At 37.1% G+C, this 16,723-nt stretch overlaps 1 protein-coding gene across 1 annotated transcript; it reads left to right on the top strand.

The window, feature by feature from the left end:
• The first annotated feature begins 339 nt into the window (after positions 1 to 339).
• On the top strand, positions 340 to 16,530 carry TRMT44 (tRNA methyltransferase 44 homolog (S. cerevisiae)). The gene is made up of 11 exons (XM_010137486.1): positions 340 to 406; positions 1,273 to 1,390; positions 2,219 to 2,438; positions 3,723 to 3,791; positions 6,463 to 6,570; positions 8,003 to 8,074; positions 11,224 to 11,330; positions 11,947 to 12,130; positions 12,800 to 13,184; positions 13,707 to 13,823; positions 16,087 to 16,530. Exons 1-11 carry the CDS (start codon positions 340 to 342, stop codon positions 16,320 to 16,322), a joined length of 1,683 nt encoding a protein of 560 aa, XP_010135788.1. The 3' UTR covers positions 16,323 to 16,530.
• Positions 16,531 to 16,723: the final 193 nt, after the last annotated feature.

Raw genomic sequence — 16,723 nt, 5'->3', positions numbered from 1 at the left:
GCTGCGTCTGTGGCGGACCCGTCCCGTCCGAGACTGCCTCGCAAATCAGATAAATGACACTTTTTTTCCTACTTGTGGAGTGCAAATGGGTTTTTGTTCTTATCATGTGCTTAGCTTTTATCTTTTATTTTTATGTTTTTATTGTTCCTGTGCTGGGAAGTGTCAGCAGTTGAAATACAGAGGTCAGACACCTGTAGGGCTCTGGTGTAAGCAACCCCTGCTTCAGCCGTAGGGAAGCATAACACACATCACATAGTGTGTGATGTGTAAGGTACTGCTGAGGTAGGAAAAGCACGTAGGGAAGTCAGGCACACCTATCCCGAGTGGACGGTAAGGGAAATGGCTCATGTTTTTGTCATTCTTAAAAAGGAGTCAAGAAGGGCTGTCGTGCAAACTCTCGTCGCAAGTAAGCTGCCCCCACAAAAATGCTGCTTGTGCAAACCTCGTCATACCTCATTTGTAAGGAGTCCTCGAGGGTAGCCTCTGACAGTGCAGAGTTGACGAAAAAAGTAGGCAGCTGTGGCACATCCTTGGCCAAGGTGAACTGTTTGTGTTTGTTGACTTACTTAGTTTTACTTTCAAACAAGACTCAACTTGTTTTTAGTGTGGTTTTTGGTTTTTTTTTTCTGTAATATATTGTAGAACAGTAATGGGCTGCAGTAAGTCCTGCTAATAAAAAGAAACTTAGTAGGGTAGGGGTTGACACCTCATTGGGAAAGCTGCATGACGCTAAAAGGGAAGCAAAGCTATTCTTAATTATAATCACACTGTACATCCTGTGTTTGAACATGCAAAACTGATAGCTACTATCAATAAAACTATTGATTATTTTTTAATATTGCACTGACTGTTTATCTAATACTGGGGTGATATGTAAGTCTCTATTAATTTGGAATTTGCTTCCCAGTACTCCAGATTTTTTGTAGGGTAGGGGAAAGCTGCAGTTTTGTGCTAGGAAATCTTGTTGTCTAGCTTTTAATTAATTAAAACAGTCAGATTTAAAGAAAATGAATAGTCTTACTGGTCAGCCTTAGGTATTTTGGAAATATCATTCAGCAGAATGCTAAATTTTGAGAATTCCACGGTTCGGTAGTTCCAGATGTCAGACATACCGAGAAACGGATCTGTTCCCAGTATTGTGGTTCTCCCTGTGTCCTCCTAGATCTTGCCTCGCTAGTTTGCACTTAGTGTAGTAAGGAGACAAAAATTTTGGTGGTAACCAGGATGGTTTGCACCATAGGGTAGTAAATCGCTGTTCACTTGTCTTTTCAGATGTTCACAAAGGAACTGTGACCTTTTTGCCTTTGGAGGAAAACAGTGAAGGAAAATACCAGGTTAAAAAGTGCAATATTTACCAAATTCAGCTTACACACATAAAAGATGAGGAATGGTAAGTGCTGGGAGTGAGAGAGGAAGCAAACCCTATGTTATTGCAAGGACCACACTATGTTTCAATATTGGTATCTAGGTGATTTGGTTTATGTGATTCCTGCTTGATTAGTAAATGACAGTAGTGGTGTGATCTTACTGGGTAGTGTTCAGTTAAACATCTGCAATACCCAAAATATCAAATCTGTTTCCGCTTTGAATGTATCCATTGACTGTAATGTGTGTGGCCTCAACAAAGTACGTGCATTCTGATCATGAGGAACTACTATGTCTGTGAGAGGTCAGGTTCTGTGAGTAAGGTTGAGGGTCAAATGGGAATTGCTGTGAACCTGAGCTTCAGTTCACTGAGGCTTAGACCATTGTAGCTTGGTTCTGAGCATCTGAGGTCATAGCTGTAATGAAATCTGAATAAAGTTAGAGGTAGTGAAATAACAAAACGTGCCAACTGATATATTTTCCTCCGAAATTTTCCACTTTTCATATATTTTACTTTTACTAGTTAATGTTTGGATATCTTGATAAATCAGGTTGTCCATCACATGTAAGTCTCTAGTTGTGTTAAATGCAGCATGGACTCTCACGTACAGTGTTTGAGTTAGGCAGGTAATGAGCTGCCTAACAATTCAGGAGAGACCATTCCATTATTCAGTAACTTCACTGTTCTATTTTCCTTTTCATTTTGTGTATTACATATTTCTTTATTCTCCAATCTACTTTTATACTTCCTTGATCTGCAGGTTTTCTCCACTTAATCATTGTTTTCTTCCTTTGAGGTAGCTGAAATAATGACATGCACTGTATTTATACCAAGTTTTAATTTTTTTTAAAGGTCTGTGTCTATCGTAGCTCCATTTCCAGAAGATTGGTTTTCAGATGGAATTGCATACCCCAAACTAGCGTGGCTTGGAAAGGAACTTCTGTCCAAACTTGCTAAATGGTCTGTGGAGCAAAAGCCCAGTGAGTTTAAAAGCACGCTCTCGCTCATTTCTGTAGCAAAATACAGCAAGGTTTATCAGGACCTTAAAAAAAAATACAAAGAGATGGTTAAGGTAAGTTTGGCAATAAATGCAGCAATAATAACATGCTTTCCTTTTTTTTTGTTTGTTTAGTGAAATTGCTTCTTTGACTAAATTATTTTTTTAATGAAAGAAACAATTTAATTGAGATGTATGTTTCATGGTTTGTGGGGTTTTTGGGTTTTTTCCTGTGTATATGGGGGAAAAAAACCAATTTAATATTTGGTAGAACTGAACTGGAAGAGCAAAACTTGAAGCCAAAGTCATGCTAAGTATCTGGAGGATTTAGGTATTTCCAAAAAGTGTCCCTCCTGATAAGAAGTAAGCAGTAGATCAGTGGATGTAAATACTAAGTCATCCACACTAGAAGGCATAAATAAAGCACCTCCTTCTCCAAAGCCTGAAAGAGTCTGTAAACACTGGTTAGCACGTAGGTCACATTTCTTGTTACTTTTGAACTTGGAGGCTGTGTTAATATGTGTTTGAGTCAGAGGAGCAGTGTTGTAATACTGTTTTATCCTGGGGACCCTGAAAAATGACAGTGCTCATCTGAAGTGATGAAGTATGAAGTAATGTCAATATCCTTATACAGCAGATTCTAGCTATGGGCAAAAAAAATTGGTGAATGCTTTTGTAACACTTACTGTGAAAAAGTTGAAAGGTTTTATTGTTGAGATTTCTCTTCTAATAGGGAGATGTATATGAGAGGAAAATTGGACTTGTGGGTAAGGTGATGGTTCAGTCTTTAGCTCTGCAGTAGACTTAGTGTAGTTTTGAGCATTTTAATCTTTAATTTCAATTCCCCATTTGCAACATAGGGATAATACTTCCTCTTTCTGTCTTCCTACTTCAGATTTTGATTCTTCATGTTTTGATGTGCCGGGATAATTCTATGCCTGTTAAGTTGTGAAAATAGATTTACAAATGCTCATGGCATCAGTGTTGCACATAATGAGACTAGTATAAAAATTTTTCTTCTGAGAGTGTTAAACAAAAGGACATGTGCTCTGCTACAGAACAGATGCAGCAGTTTACTTGTTGTGACCTGCACATATGGAGGCATAATGTTCTTGGAAACTTGATTGACTGGATAACAGCAGACATTCTTTACACTGTGATTCTTTTGTGTGACTCACAAAAGCCAACAGTCTTTATTTATATTCTTTGTGTATATTTTTAGTGGGCTTAAAATTCAGAATGCTTGAAGTGCAGAAACCTGTTGAAGTGGATGAGTATCCAGATCGCTGTCACTGAGCACTCTTTGAAGTAATTTCAGATGGTGTGGAAAATAATTTTTCTTTCTTTTTTTTCCTGAAGGTGTGGCCTGAAGTGACAGATCCTGAGAAATTTGTTTATGAAGATGTTGCCATTGCCACTTACTTGCTGGTAGGGAACTGCTTTGCCTAATAGTGTTCTATTCCCTAATAATAGAACCTCTCTAAAGAAATGCAGTATTTTCATTTTACATTTGTTGCATTTTTTTTTTTTAAATAGAATGACCTGAAGTTATTACAGGTATACAAGGCAGAAGGAAGGGGGTAGGAGAAAGGGTGTGAGTTTTCTGGGTTTTAGGGTTGGTTTGGGGTTTTTTTTCAGCTTTTACTCCCATTTAAGCAGAGAGACAGAAGTTCTTATTACAGTGTTTTCAAGTGTGATTTAAAGTGAAAGAAGAATTCATGTCTATGACTATTCAAGTTGTGTTTGTATTCTAATCTTCTCTGGTAGTACTCTCAGCAGCATTTCAGGGATTTATGTGTAATAAGTGATTACAGAGGGTAGGTATTTTAAAACAGAATTGGAAGAAAATCAATGTGACAAAGTAAAGGGAAAATCAGTTGGTTATTTGTTTTTTATACCTCAAAAATCAGCACAATAACGATGAAAATTATGTTTAGGGGGATACTAAAACCTTTTTCTGCAGATACAAAGATTTGCAGTCCTCCATCACAGGTTTATGACCTACACTGACAAAATCTTTTTTGTTTGTTTGCTTGGTTTTTTGTTTAAGTGATAAAGTGAAAAGCACTGGTGTAGCAGAAAGGTAGCGATGAGATGGACCAAAATGGAGATGAGAAGCTATTGTTTTATATACTTATTTCTACCACTTTTAATTTTATGCTAAAGATTTTTCGCTGCTGTGCCTTTTCCTGATAGAAGCTCAGATTCCTTCTTCAAATGCAATAAGGCCAGCTGTGGATGGTAGGAATACAGGTAAATGCTTGGTGCAGTTTTCTAAGGTGCCTACCTACTTCAGAATCTGTGAAAACTCTGTCACCTGCAGTCACTAGAAATAACAGGTTTTTAAACAGCTTCAAGATTTGTCAGTATGTAGGCACATAAATATTTTTGTCTGCTATCCAGAGTGTGGTAAGATGATCTCTACCATGAAGTATAATGTCAATACATCTTGCATCTTCTCTAAATCAGTATTTTTAAGTAAGCTCATTTACAGAACTCATTAAGGACTAATTTATTTTGATAATTGACTGTTTAAACTTTGAACTCCATTTTTTTTCCCATGAGGATTTTTAAAATTGTCTGAGGAAGTCTGACTGGCCTGGGCTGCTCTCAAAATCTTTATTGTCACGTTGGTGTGACAATGTTTTACATCAGAGAAATGATCATGGTGAAGTGGTCAGACAGTTTTGGACTAGATGATTATTTTAGGTCCCTTCCAACTGATCTACTCTGATCTACGATACTGGCTTGTGAAAAGAGCTATAAAGTAGACTTACCTTTTACCAGTTTTACCACCTTGATAATATTAGATGTCAAAAATCAGTTGTAGTCACATGAAAATGCTGTAATGACAGAATTTTTATTCACGGGTGTTGGTTAACAGTGATAAATGTTTTAGCTGACATAGCAGTAACTTTCAAAAAGTTATTGAGGTCATCCAATTAACTGGCTTATATAAATGAAAACTTGAAGTGTGCGATTCATAACCTAACCTCCTTGCAAAACTTTCAGGTATCTAGATGATGGTACAGGTTAACTTATTATTTAGAAGTCTGTCAAATAGGTGGTTAAGAGAAGGTAGGTCCAGTGTTAAATTTCTGTGGATTTACGGCATCTACATCTGACATTGTTTTACTCTGCGGTCATGTTAAGGTCCCCTACTCTCTAGGCACATGCCCAAAGAAATAGCTTTTCAATTTGCATCATGAGAAACTCAGCAGGGGGTGGAGGGTTGGTGTGATCTGTGCAGGAGGGGATTAGGGATTCCTAGGATATTGCACCGGGAAAGTGCAGTGGTTGGTACATTTGAAAATGTAAACATGAGCAGATAACCTCATGGATTATCTGCAGCTTCTTTCCTTCTAGCAAAGTGCCAAATTAACAAGTAGCAATGTTAATAATACTGATTTTTGTGGTTAGTCTTGAGGATCTTTTAGTAGTAAGTGTGCGACTTACAAAAATCCTTGTGGAAAAAAAGCATTTGACAGTGATAGAAACAAATTCATGCCCTGCAGACAACCATCCAATTATTCCATAACTATGTAAAAGTAATTACCTATGTGCAGAGCAGGGACTAGAATTGGACCAAGAGCTTTGGGGTCCGTTTAGCTGATGTGGCATTTGCAGCAGATGATTGTTGCTGGGTGAGTTACACTTTGTTCAGTAGAAAGTGATGTTGCCTGTACCGATATGTAGCCAGGTGATTACAAAGAACATTTTGGTGTATATTTTAAGCTTCCCCTATTTGTCTCCTGCACCGTTTGTTTCGGATGGTCATTTTACGTTTAAACTCAGTCTAGCCCAGGATTCTGTAGCCTTGATTAACTGCAACTTCCCGTCACTCAGAAGGATGTGCTTGACACTTAAAAAATGGTTAGTATTTTACAACATGATTCCTGCCTTTCTCCGTAAACGGTTGTAGTGCTTGGGTTTTTTGCTGCTCTCACGTTATATTCTGAGTACAGTCAATACACAAGTACAGTCTTCTGCCATACCTGTATTCTTTCCCAACTTCCTCCTTTCATTTCCAATAACCTTTGCTGCTTTTTTACTGAGAAACTTGAGATCAGATGTCTAATGTTTTCTTTTCTTGTCTTAGATTCTTTGGGAAGAAGAAAGAGTGGTAAAAGGATTGAACAAGAAACAGTCATTTGTAGATCTTGGATGTGGAAATGGTCTACTGGTTCATATTCTAACCAATGAAGGGGTAAATAGAGTGCTTTTTAAAATACTAATTAAAAAATAGAGATAGTCAAGATTCTTGTTATGCTTTCCTTTTAGCTAGCATGCAAATAGCCAAAATTCAGTTAATTCATGTCTCTAAAATAGGATTTTGTCACTCTAGTTACCAGGAGAAAATCCTGGCAGAGCTTTAGAACTCTTTCACTTATTCGTCTATTTTTATTAGTGCAATTAATTTCAACCAAAGTCTGTATTTCTGAGAGAAGAAAAAGAAATGGTGTAATTTAGTGAAAAGGAGTGGGGAATCTTAACATAGAGTTTCTCTCACAAAACGTCTTTCATGAACTTACTTTTTTGAAATTCAATTTTACTGTGAGAGAAGACTCATTTTACATTTACCTGTCCTGAAAATGTTTTTCTATCTCTTTAAAAACAGTCCTGGGATTTTTTTAATTGAGCAAATGCCTGATAACATACTGTGCTTTTGGGAAAATGTGGCAACGGCAAAATTCAGTTTCTTGAGGCATAGTTTCTGAAACAACAGCAAAAGGAATTTAGTAAGATTGAACAAAGTTTGGTCTGTTTCAAAAAATTGTTTTTTCCAGTTCTGAGAGAACATGGTAAAATTTGTGGAGGAGATTAGTGTTTCGTTTTAGGTCCGTAGATGTTATTGGGAGGAAAAGAAGTCCCGAATTCTCCTAACACAAGCCCTCTATACTTGCACGGCCAGAAGAACTTGATCTAATAAAATGCTGTTTTCTCTGTAGTCACTTCTTTTTGTACCTCATTAGGTCATCACTGCTGTAGCATTGACAAACATTGACTGTCAAAAAATTATGTGTGTGAGAGTTTTATGAGACTGTTTTAGTAATTGATTTTGGTTAGTTCTGCACAGGGTTCTTGAATTTCAAATAATATTACTTATACACTCTTTATTTCTTGCTTCAATTTCCAGTCCTATATTCTCTTCCCATTGGTTCACACAGGGGAAAAGTGTGTTTGGCTTGCAGCAACCTAATCGACTTCAGTAGCTGGAAGGTAGTTGTCCGGCAAGGACTGCTTAGAGTAGTGCTATTCTCTGAGCTCTTTGGGTGCTACAGTAATACTCACCTTAAAGGTTTTGGTGTTTTAAAAACAAACAAAAAACAATACCTCTTCTTTTACTTTTGTAGAGATCCTGGTTTTTGAGAGCAGTCTCAATACGTGTGCCTAAGTAAAATTTCAAACCAGCTGTATTGTTGATGTTTCCTAGTCTTTTTCTTCATATTTAGAAGGGAAAGAAGGGATTAAAAGTACTCAGCTTTCCCTGAAATGGTGAAGCTGTGTTTCATTACGTGTCTCAGTTTTACTATAAATGAAATAATCAGTGTTAATACGTATGTTTAGTGAGTCTGTTTGACAATTTCTGCTAAAAGTAGTACTTAAAAATGATACTTCTTGTCGTTCAAATATTTCAGCATTCAGGTCGAGGAATTGATGTGAGGAGAAGAAAAATATGGGACATGTATGGACCAGAAACTCATTTAGAGGTATTATGCAAATGTATGTCAATCTTACTGATTTGTTACTTTATTAATTTGTTCATTGCTTCAGGTCATGTTGATGCAAATGTAATCAAACGTACTGGGTTACAGATGATTGTCTGAAGTGATCTGTGTGTTTGGTCTGATGCCACCCATATGTCTTGTGGGATAAGTAAGCTGTGAAGGGAGTTGTGAGAGTAGTGCTGTATCATGCCCTTGCATGTTGGCAAGCTGTTTTTCAGCTGAGAAGACTAGTGTAATTTCCTACTGCATGTATAGACACACACACCGTGAAACACTTTTTGCTTTTACTGGAAGATCAATATTTGTTTGCACCACTGTACCTCATAAAAGATTTCAGAATCCAGAGTTTTGAGTAGTTTGTTCTTGAAAGTGAATCTGACCTTCTAGTTCTATGTGCTGTTTTGGGGACAAAATTGTTGAACTTCAAAGGAGCTAATCCTCTACTGTACTGACCTTGTGGTAAATAATTGCAATAAAAGCCTTCAAAAAATTGAAGAGGAAAATGAGTCTGAAAGAGGGGTTGTATTTCAAGTTGCACATTAGCATTTTTGTGAGAACAGACACAGTTTAAGCATATTAACACTCACTTTAACTCCAGCTGTTCTTGGTATGATACTTTAGTTAAAGCGTGGTACTGATGAACAGTTGCCCTTTGGAGGAGAGATGTTCCTGCTTTCTTGTTCTCCAGACTCCAAAAATTTTGCACTCTTATCTCAAAAATTGTCAGCTTCTAATATATTAAAATTTTCCACCTGTAATTTTATTTAAGCTAGTTCATTGTATCTTTGAAAGTTAGCAACTTACATGAAGTCAACAAAAGAGCAGCAGTCTTCACAGTTGGGAGCTCGAGCTTTCACAGTCTTGTGCAGCCTTCTCTTTGCCACCTTGCCATCTTGGGGTACAGATTGCCCAAACTGCCAGATTCCTTCGCTGCAGCCTGCAACCAAACCTTACTGGAGGGCTTCACAAAACAGTCCAAAGCATCAAGCTGTGGTGCTCCTTCATTCCTGTTGTACTATAGTAAGTCACATCAGATCGTACCAGACAGCATTTTCCCTTTTCTTTCAGGATATTTCTTCCTTTTTCTGCCAATGTTTCTGTATCATGGAAATCTTTGAATTTTCTACATGCATTTCATGTTAAGGTCTGGCTGTTTACCGTTTTTCAGATTTCTTGACTCATAGGGAAACTTCTGAGCATCAGCATGAGGAAACAGAATTTGAAAGGGAGGAGTTTATCTGTCTTTTAAAAAATAATTAAAAACCCCCAGTAGAATTCACAGAGAACACTTTAAAAAGTCAGACAGAAACAGTAAAAATAACCAAAATACGCACATAAGGGAAGTACAAATGTATGAGAGAAGGAGTTATATAATGAACTGTAAGGGTGAAATGATTTTCCAAGGCTCCTGTAGCCACAGGAGCCACAGAAGCCACAGAAGGAGAAAGCACCTGCTCACAGCCTTTGTTACCCTCAAAGCTAATTTTATTGCGATCTGGGATCTTTACTTAAAGCATGGGTTGCAGGATGAATATTGCCATCTGGGACATTCAGTGCCAACACTAACAATATAAAAGAATGTAACAGGTGGCACTTTGCATTGCCAAACTGCTGTCAGACGTGGTGAATACAAATTTGATTATGGGTGACTGTCAAAATGTGGAGTGCGCCATTGATAATTCATGCTATGCCTAAACTGAATGATTAAAACTGAAATGTAACGTAGGAGTAACTTGCTTAATCAGCCGTAAGAAAACACTTAGCAAACACTTGTTTTAACACTACTAACCTGCCAAAAAGAAATACATTACATATATTAGCTAAAAATGTATATACATAACGAAAAATGGTTGAGATGTAGTATTTAAAGTGAACAATAATACACCGTATTGATACTTAAAACACCTAATACAGGGTTTCTGAAGAGGGGAATTGAGATGTAAGAGCTAGCGTGAGTCTTCTAAAATTCCCTATGAGTTCTGTGGGTTTTTTTAATCCCTAAACAGATATTTCTTGCATATACATGTGAATTTTGAACTCATAAAACATGGTTTTTGGATATAACATGGGCATCATTTTTAGGGCTTTTCCTAAAGTCCTGTGAATATTCAAATGTAAAACTTTTTTCAAATCTGCCTAATAATTATTTTGAGATTCACACATGTTTTTAGAGGAGAGTACGTACTTCTGTAGTATTGACATCTTTTAAGTACTTTGCTGAACTTAGTTCAAGGTAAGAAAACATGTGTGAGAAAAAAAGACTTTAAAGGCACTCAAACTTTTAACCTCTATGAAGAACTCATCCTGTTTGGTGGTTTGTTTTGGTTTTCTCTTTGGTCTTTTTCTTTTTTTTTTTTTAAAGAATGTCAGGATAGGGTATTCTTGGGACTAATAGCTCTGCTGTGAGTCAATATTGCAGTGGGAAAGTCTCGATCCATATATATTGAATTTCCATGACCCAATTACTATTGTGAAGGCCACCAAAGAAGCCTCCTTTATCTAAGCTATTGGTTTCTCTTTTTACTCCTGATTTTGCATGTATCATAAGGTAGTCTTGATGCAATTTGGAAGGGGGTGGAATGACAACATAGACAAGACAGCAGGTATTAGGCTGGATTAGTGTTAAGATGTGAAGAGTGGTGATCTGTATATTAAGATTTGATTTGGGAAGAGTCTGTGAAAGAAAACAAGGTAGCAGTGAAACTGTGTTCTGATTAATTTGTGTGAGTCCTAGGACTGCAAGACATAGCAAATTAAGTGGCTTTCTAAAAAACTGAGTCCAGGCATACATGTGACAGGAGGAGAATGGAAAGAAATCGTAATCCAGGGTATGATACTTGTTTACGAGCTCTTAGGGTGCTAGATATCTTAATCAGAATTGTTACTCCACTCTTTGTCTGAGCAGTATTTTGTGTATAGTTGTTGCTAAATTAGTTATCTGTAGCTATTAAAACACTACCTGACAAAAGTGCGGATTGAGGAAAACATGGTTGGTGTCTGTGGTTCTCATTCACCTTCTGTTTGTCAGCTGGTATGATTTTTATATTGTTGCTTAGTGCTTTGTTACCAAATAAAATTCATTTAAAGAAACGTGTAATAAAATTCACAGAATGTATTGTCTGGCTTTTTAGGAATCTACAATCATGCCAGGTGACAGTCATCTCTTCCCAGATACTGACTGGCTCATAGGAAACCATTCAGATGAATTAACACCATGGATACCTGTAATTGCAGCTAGGTATTTGTGGAGGGAGGGGCGTTGGAGGGAAGGAATTAAAAAAGACCCAAACAAACCCAAACCAAAATGTAATTACCTGTGTGGGCTTGCTGAAAACTGTCACTTCTGCGGCCACACCTCCAAAAGGACTTGCTGCTTTTGGTGCCAATTGATTATTTTTACAAAATGTTTCTCTTCCTGGGGAGAAGCACAGATGCAGTATTTACTTTCTCATAGAATTCAGTACAGCTTTTTGCTTTTCAAAAGCAAAACCAAAAACCGAAAACTGATTTTTATTCTTCAGATGTCAACCTGCTGTTTGGTTTTTCTTAAGACAGCGGTTGTTTCTGCCTTTCCTTGAACTGCTGTTCACAACCAGCTGCAATAGTTTAACGTCCAGAGATTTAGTCCTGCAAACTAAGTTGGCACAGTAATTTGCTGTAGTGACTGCTCAGTGAAACGGTATTTTTGATTATGCTAATAGATCTACTGAAAGAGGAACATACAAATGTTTTTTCATGAGGCTCTGTCACTTTGTAAAAATTTCCGTTATTGCTTGTATCTAATGGGTTATTTGTTGAATTGGTGTGTTCTTTGAAATAACGTTCCATTTAGCAGTTTGTTATTCTTCTTATAGGTCTTCCTATTCATGTTGCTACTTTGTGCTGCCATGCTGCTTCTTTGATTTCCATGGAAAATACAGCCGAAAACAAAGCAAGAAAACTCAGTACAGAGAATATCTTGATTTTGTTACCCAAGTGGGTTTTGTATGTGGCTTTCATGTGGAAGAAGATTGCCTTAGAATTCCATCAACAAAACGGGTAATTTTACACTGCCTAGGGCTTTTGTGTTTTCTGTTTTTTTTAAAGCTGCTAGGTGTCTGAAGCACGCGGATGTTTGTCCATTGTTAGTGTTTCTTCATTTATTGGTATTGTAAGATCAGAATATAGTCAGGTGCATTACTTGAGACAATATGTTTTGAAGACAGAATAAAGATACTGTTTTCTTGGGTATTCTGCTTTTAACATCATAGGTGCAGGTCCTAAAGACAAGAAAGAATGGAAGGTTTTTTCCTCATTTCTGAGGCTACCCTTTAGGGTGGAAGACTTATTAAACTCATTTATTGCCTTAATTTTTCCAGCTGCCTGCTTATTTGTACTTAATTTTGCTGTTTTTCATGTCCTGTGAAGTCTCCTCAGAGTAGGAAGAGGTGTCCAGCTTTAATTTTGTAGATAATCTGAGGGTCAGGAACAATCTCTTTGCACTTGTATGGCATGATGGATTATGGTTTGATTACTGGATTTCTTCTGTGGCATCAATATTCAAATACTAAAATTAAAAAACTCCCAGATGGTAACGAGCATTGAATTTGAATAGGTATCTCCTGTAGGTAGATTTAGAAGCCTGGATAAGACATGTGGAGGTTGGGGGGCCGTGTATAAATACAGGGCTCTGTGTAAATGGTGATTTAGCTGTTTTTGCTGAAATAGGTAAGCCTTATTGGAAAACACAGGACCTATCCACCTACAGAACGTGCTCTGATTGACAAGCGGATAACACAGTATATTAATAATCGTCAGACCTGTGCTGCAGTCATGTGTGACAGAAGAGCTGCATTTAATCATAAGGACTGCTCTGATGGTGTATGCAAAGAAGCAGTTTCAGAACATTCTGAAAATGGGACTGCTGGTACAATTTGGATGCCTGGATTTCAACCCCGAGAAAAAGTAGAGCAGATCAGAAATTGCGCTTCTCTCCCTCGGGATTTTGTAGATGATGTCGTTTTCAGTGTGGCAAACTTGCTGTTGAATGCAGCCCCCCAAAAATCATGTTCCGATATGCGTGATGGGAATACAAATACCTGGAATCAAGGAGGTGAGATTGTCTCTCCTTTGCCTTTTGTTTTTAATGGTAGAAGATGTGTTTTCCAGTGAATTTACATGTTTGTAAATTTAGTAAGTGAAGCACATTTTGGAAAATACCAAGAACCGTACAGTAGCAATCAAAACCTTTTTTCCCCCCAGTGTTTTATGGCACACTGAGATACAAATAAGGCATATAGGAATATTTTGAAATATGTGTGACCATACGCTTAAACAGTGCTTATTGCAATGAGTGATGTACACTACTGTAAAAAAGGCAGGGAAAATAAAAAATACGGCTTCACAGTGGAAATTCTGTCTTGAGTCCTGTAGAATGAAAGCTGTTATTTTGCAGACAATATATGTAAAAAATATATACCGTGCATGGTACTGGGAGTACAAAGTTGCTGCAGTACTGGTAGATAATTCAGGGATTTTGCTCATAATCTTTCATTTATATAGATCTTAAATTTTCTTAGTTTTATATATATATACACATACACATCTTTAATAGCTACACCATTATCTATTGCAGAAAGCCTTTCGTTGAAAGAAGTAGCAGAACACTTAAACAAAGAGACTTTAAAAAGGCTAAAGAGTGAGTATGGAGGCCTGCAAACACTACTCAAGAACAATCATCAAGTATTTGAAGGTAAGAAAGGGTTTTTTTTTTTTTCTTTAATCTTTTATCTCCTCTATACGCAGGTAAACTCAACTGAAAAATCACTATGGTGGTGGTTTTTTTTACCTGCTTTTTATACCTTTGTGGAAAACAGAATGTACTTTATGTGCCCATTGCTCCAAGATACTGTTAGTAAGACTCTTGTACGGGGTTGGTAAGACATCGATCAGCAAAGCACTGTTCTAGACCGACCGTATCTGAAAAGGCAACTCCTTAACTAAAGTGGCTAAGTCGATGCTATTGTTTGACTTAGAAAAATTTATTTTTCCTATAAAGTATTGGTGATTGTGGGGCTGTCAAATGTAGAGCAAGTTCACTGAAACATTTAACCAAGACTTGTTCTGCAGTTACCAAGCACTTCAGTATAAATGCCGACACAAAATAAAACTAGTCTCTATAAGAACCTGTAACTGTGAGGCTTGATGTGTTTGCAGTCTGTGGCAGCATGGCTCAGAGAACTCAGTAGCAAGTTTCTGTGATCAGCTGTGTTTGTTGATTGCTGCTTTTTTCTTTTTTTTTCTCCTTTTGTAATGTGGTGGTGTGTTTTGTGTGGTAGTGGTTTGTTTGTTTTTTGTTTGTTTTTTTTTTTTTGTTTTTTTTTTTTTGTTTTTTTTTTTTTGTTTTTTTTTTTTTGTTTTTTTTTTTTTGTTTTTTTTTTTTGTCAGTGTCAAGTTTTGCAAAAGTAAGGTCTAGCTTTGCAGTAATACAAGGTCTTCAAGGTTTTACCAGTATTAAGCTGCTTCAAATTTGGAAGTGTGTTAACTTCTTCTGTCCCAGCAGTTCTATATCAAGCTGTAAAATGCTGATCAACTAATCCATAGCAAATAATCCTGAGTATGCAACCTAGTTGCTGTCCGTGGATAACTTAGCCAAGTTTAGCATCCACTAACTGTACACCTGGCAATTATAAAATGTGAAGCCATACTGAAATCCCTTTTGAATTACCATCCATTGAAAAGGGTTGGTCACGCTGCGTTTGTTCTGTCTGAATTTGTTTCCCTGTCATTAGGGGTAGGTGGAATAGATTTACAGCCTGTAGCGTGCTATGAGCATTTGAATTTGGCATGGGTGCTGTCTGAACATTATTGCTGAAGAAAGACTAGGATTAAGGCCACATCTTTCTCAGTATATTTACATGACATGGAAAATCCCTATGGCTTCGGTAGAAACCATTTGATTCTTTCCTTCAGTAGCGTGTCACCATAACAAGGGACTTACCAGCAGGTGGTCTGGAAGGACATGGCTCATGCCAAAGACGACAGAGAAGACCATGGCTACAGCTCTTTTGTCTTCTTGACTGATGTGTTTTTCTTTTAAAGACATGGAAAACAGATGAATGCTTACACACATGCACACAAAAAAAGGGGGACTTAGAGATCTGAATGTGTGATACTAAGCTTTCACTGGACTTGTTGCCTTTTGAATAGTGATTATCAGAACACAGAATGGTATCAGTTAACTACTCAAAGCTGTAAGTGTGTGGTATGGAAGGTGTGATTGAAGTAGAATATGAAAATAGGGCATGGCAACTTAGAAGAGCAAGATTCTTCTCTCCTGGTTTTCACCATTGCTCTGCATTGATTTTTCTTACTAACTTCTTGTTCTGTTTTGGTTACACATTTAAGGAGTTGACAGAAGTTTACAAATGTGTATGTGCAGTTTATGGTCCTTATACAGAAAAAGAATTTAAAGTGCTGAATCATTACTAACCAATAATTCACTGTTGATTCACGTGAAGGATGAGACTTGTCATCTCCTTGGTGCTGTGTACTTTTGGGTCAGTGAGCCATTGTCTTTCCAAGAGCATTCCTGTGTAAATATGGAATAACAAAAGTTTTGTACATAGGAAGGACTACAGTTATTGAAACTTCTTTGTCAAGACTTGCAACCTAATTTCAGAGGAATTTAGTCTAAATGATCCTAACTGCTATATTTAAAACAAACAAGCCTCTACAAAGATGATACCAAGGTGTCTCAGACTAACTATTCAGCATCACAGTAAAACATCCCACAGGGAAGTCAATCAATCAATTCTTTAGACCGTGTTTATATTATCTCAGTTTGTTGTGCACTTCTTGCTATTTCTGTACAAATGGCACATTTGGTTTTGCCTGAATGATCCATTTGTGGAATCTATTTTTTTTATTCACAGAATGTCACTGTGCATTTTTTCCGGTATGAATCCCATGGCTGTCTATTAACAGCTGCATTTTTGTTTGTTTTTAAATCTTAGTTCTAAATGGGAGAGTTCATATTCGTGACTGGAGAAAAGAGAAACCATCAAGGAAAACTAAGCCTGAAGTGAAACGACGCCTTTCGGCTGAAGCATTTAAAACACGTCTCTGTTGGTTTTTCGTTCATCATCCTGATGGTTGTTCTTTGCCTTCCGAATCTTGCCCATATGCTCATGGGACTGAGGAGCTAAGGCAGTCTCAGATTATTAAAAAGAAAAAACATATACAACAATAAAATGCTGCCAGTTATGTTTAAGCTTGTATACATAACCAAATCTATGATTAACTTTGGGACCGCCTAGTGCATGAAGAGCTGGACAGTATGGAGGTTTCTCCCCATTCCTACACATCTTATTTTCCAGTTGCTTTACGAGTTCTCCTGTACCTTTGATTTTTGTTGTTAATATGCAAAAAAATATATTAAAGTACATATATACTTTTGATTTTGTCATGGTTGTCTATCATGCATTTGTATAAGTAGAAAAGATTAAAAACTTAGTTTCCTAGGGCACTCTTCATGATCTTCAGATCAAATGTACACGATGCAGTATTTTCAAACCCTGAAAATTAGCTTTTCTGTTCCAAATTTTTCAGGAGGAGTTTCAGTGGCTCTTGGGAGTCAGAAATCTGAGAGAT

Source organism: Buceros rhinoceros, unplaced genomic scaffold (assembly GCF_000710305.1).
Source record: "Buceros rhinoceros silvestris isolate BGI_N320 unplaced genomic scaffold, ASM71030v1 scaffold4726, whole genome shotgun sequence".
Classification (NCBI taxonomy): domain Eukaryota; kingdom Metazoa; phylum Chordata; class Aves; order Bucerotiformes; family Bucerotidae; genus Buceros; species Buceros rhinoceros.
Note: the sequence above shows the minus strand (reverse complement) of the source record. Positions and strands in the feature narration are given on the sequence as shown.

Coding starts and splice junctions, on each gene's coding strand:
- TRMT44 (XM_010137486.1), top strand. CDS start 340: ATGGCTCATGTTTTTGTCATTCTTAAAAAGGAGTCAAGAAGGGCTGTC. Junction 6,571..8,002: donor ATATTCTAACCAATGAAGGG/GTAAATAGAGTG, acceptor CAAATATTTCAG/CATTCAGGTCGAGGAATTGA. Junction 8,075..11,223: donor GACCAGAAACTCATTTAGAG/GTATTATGCAAA, acceptor CTGGCTTTTTAG/GAATCTACAATCATGCCAGG.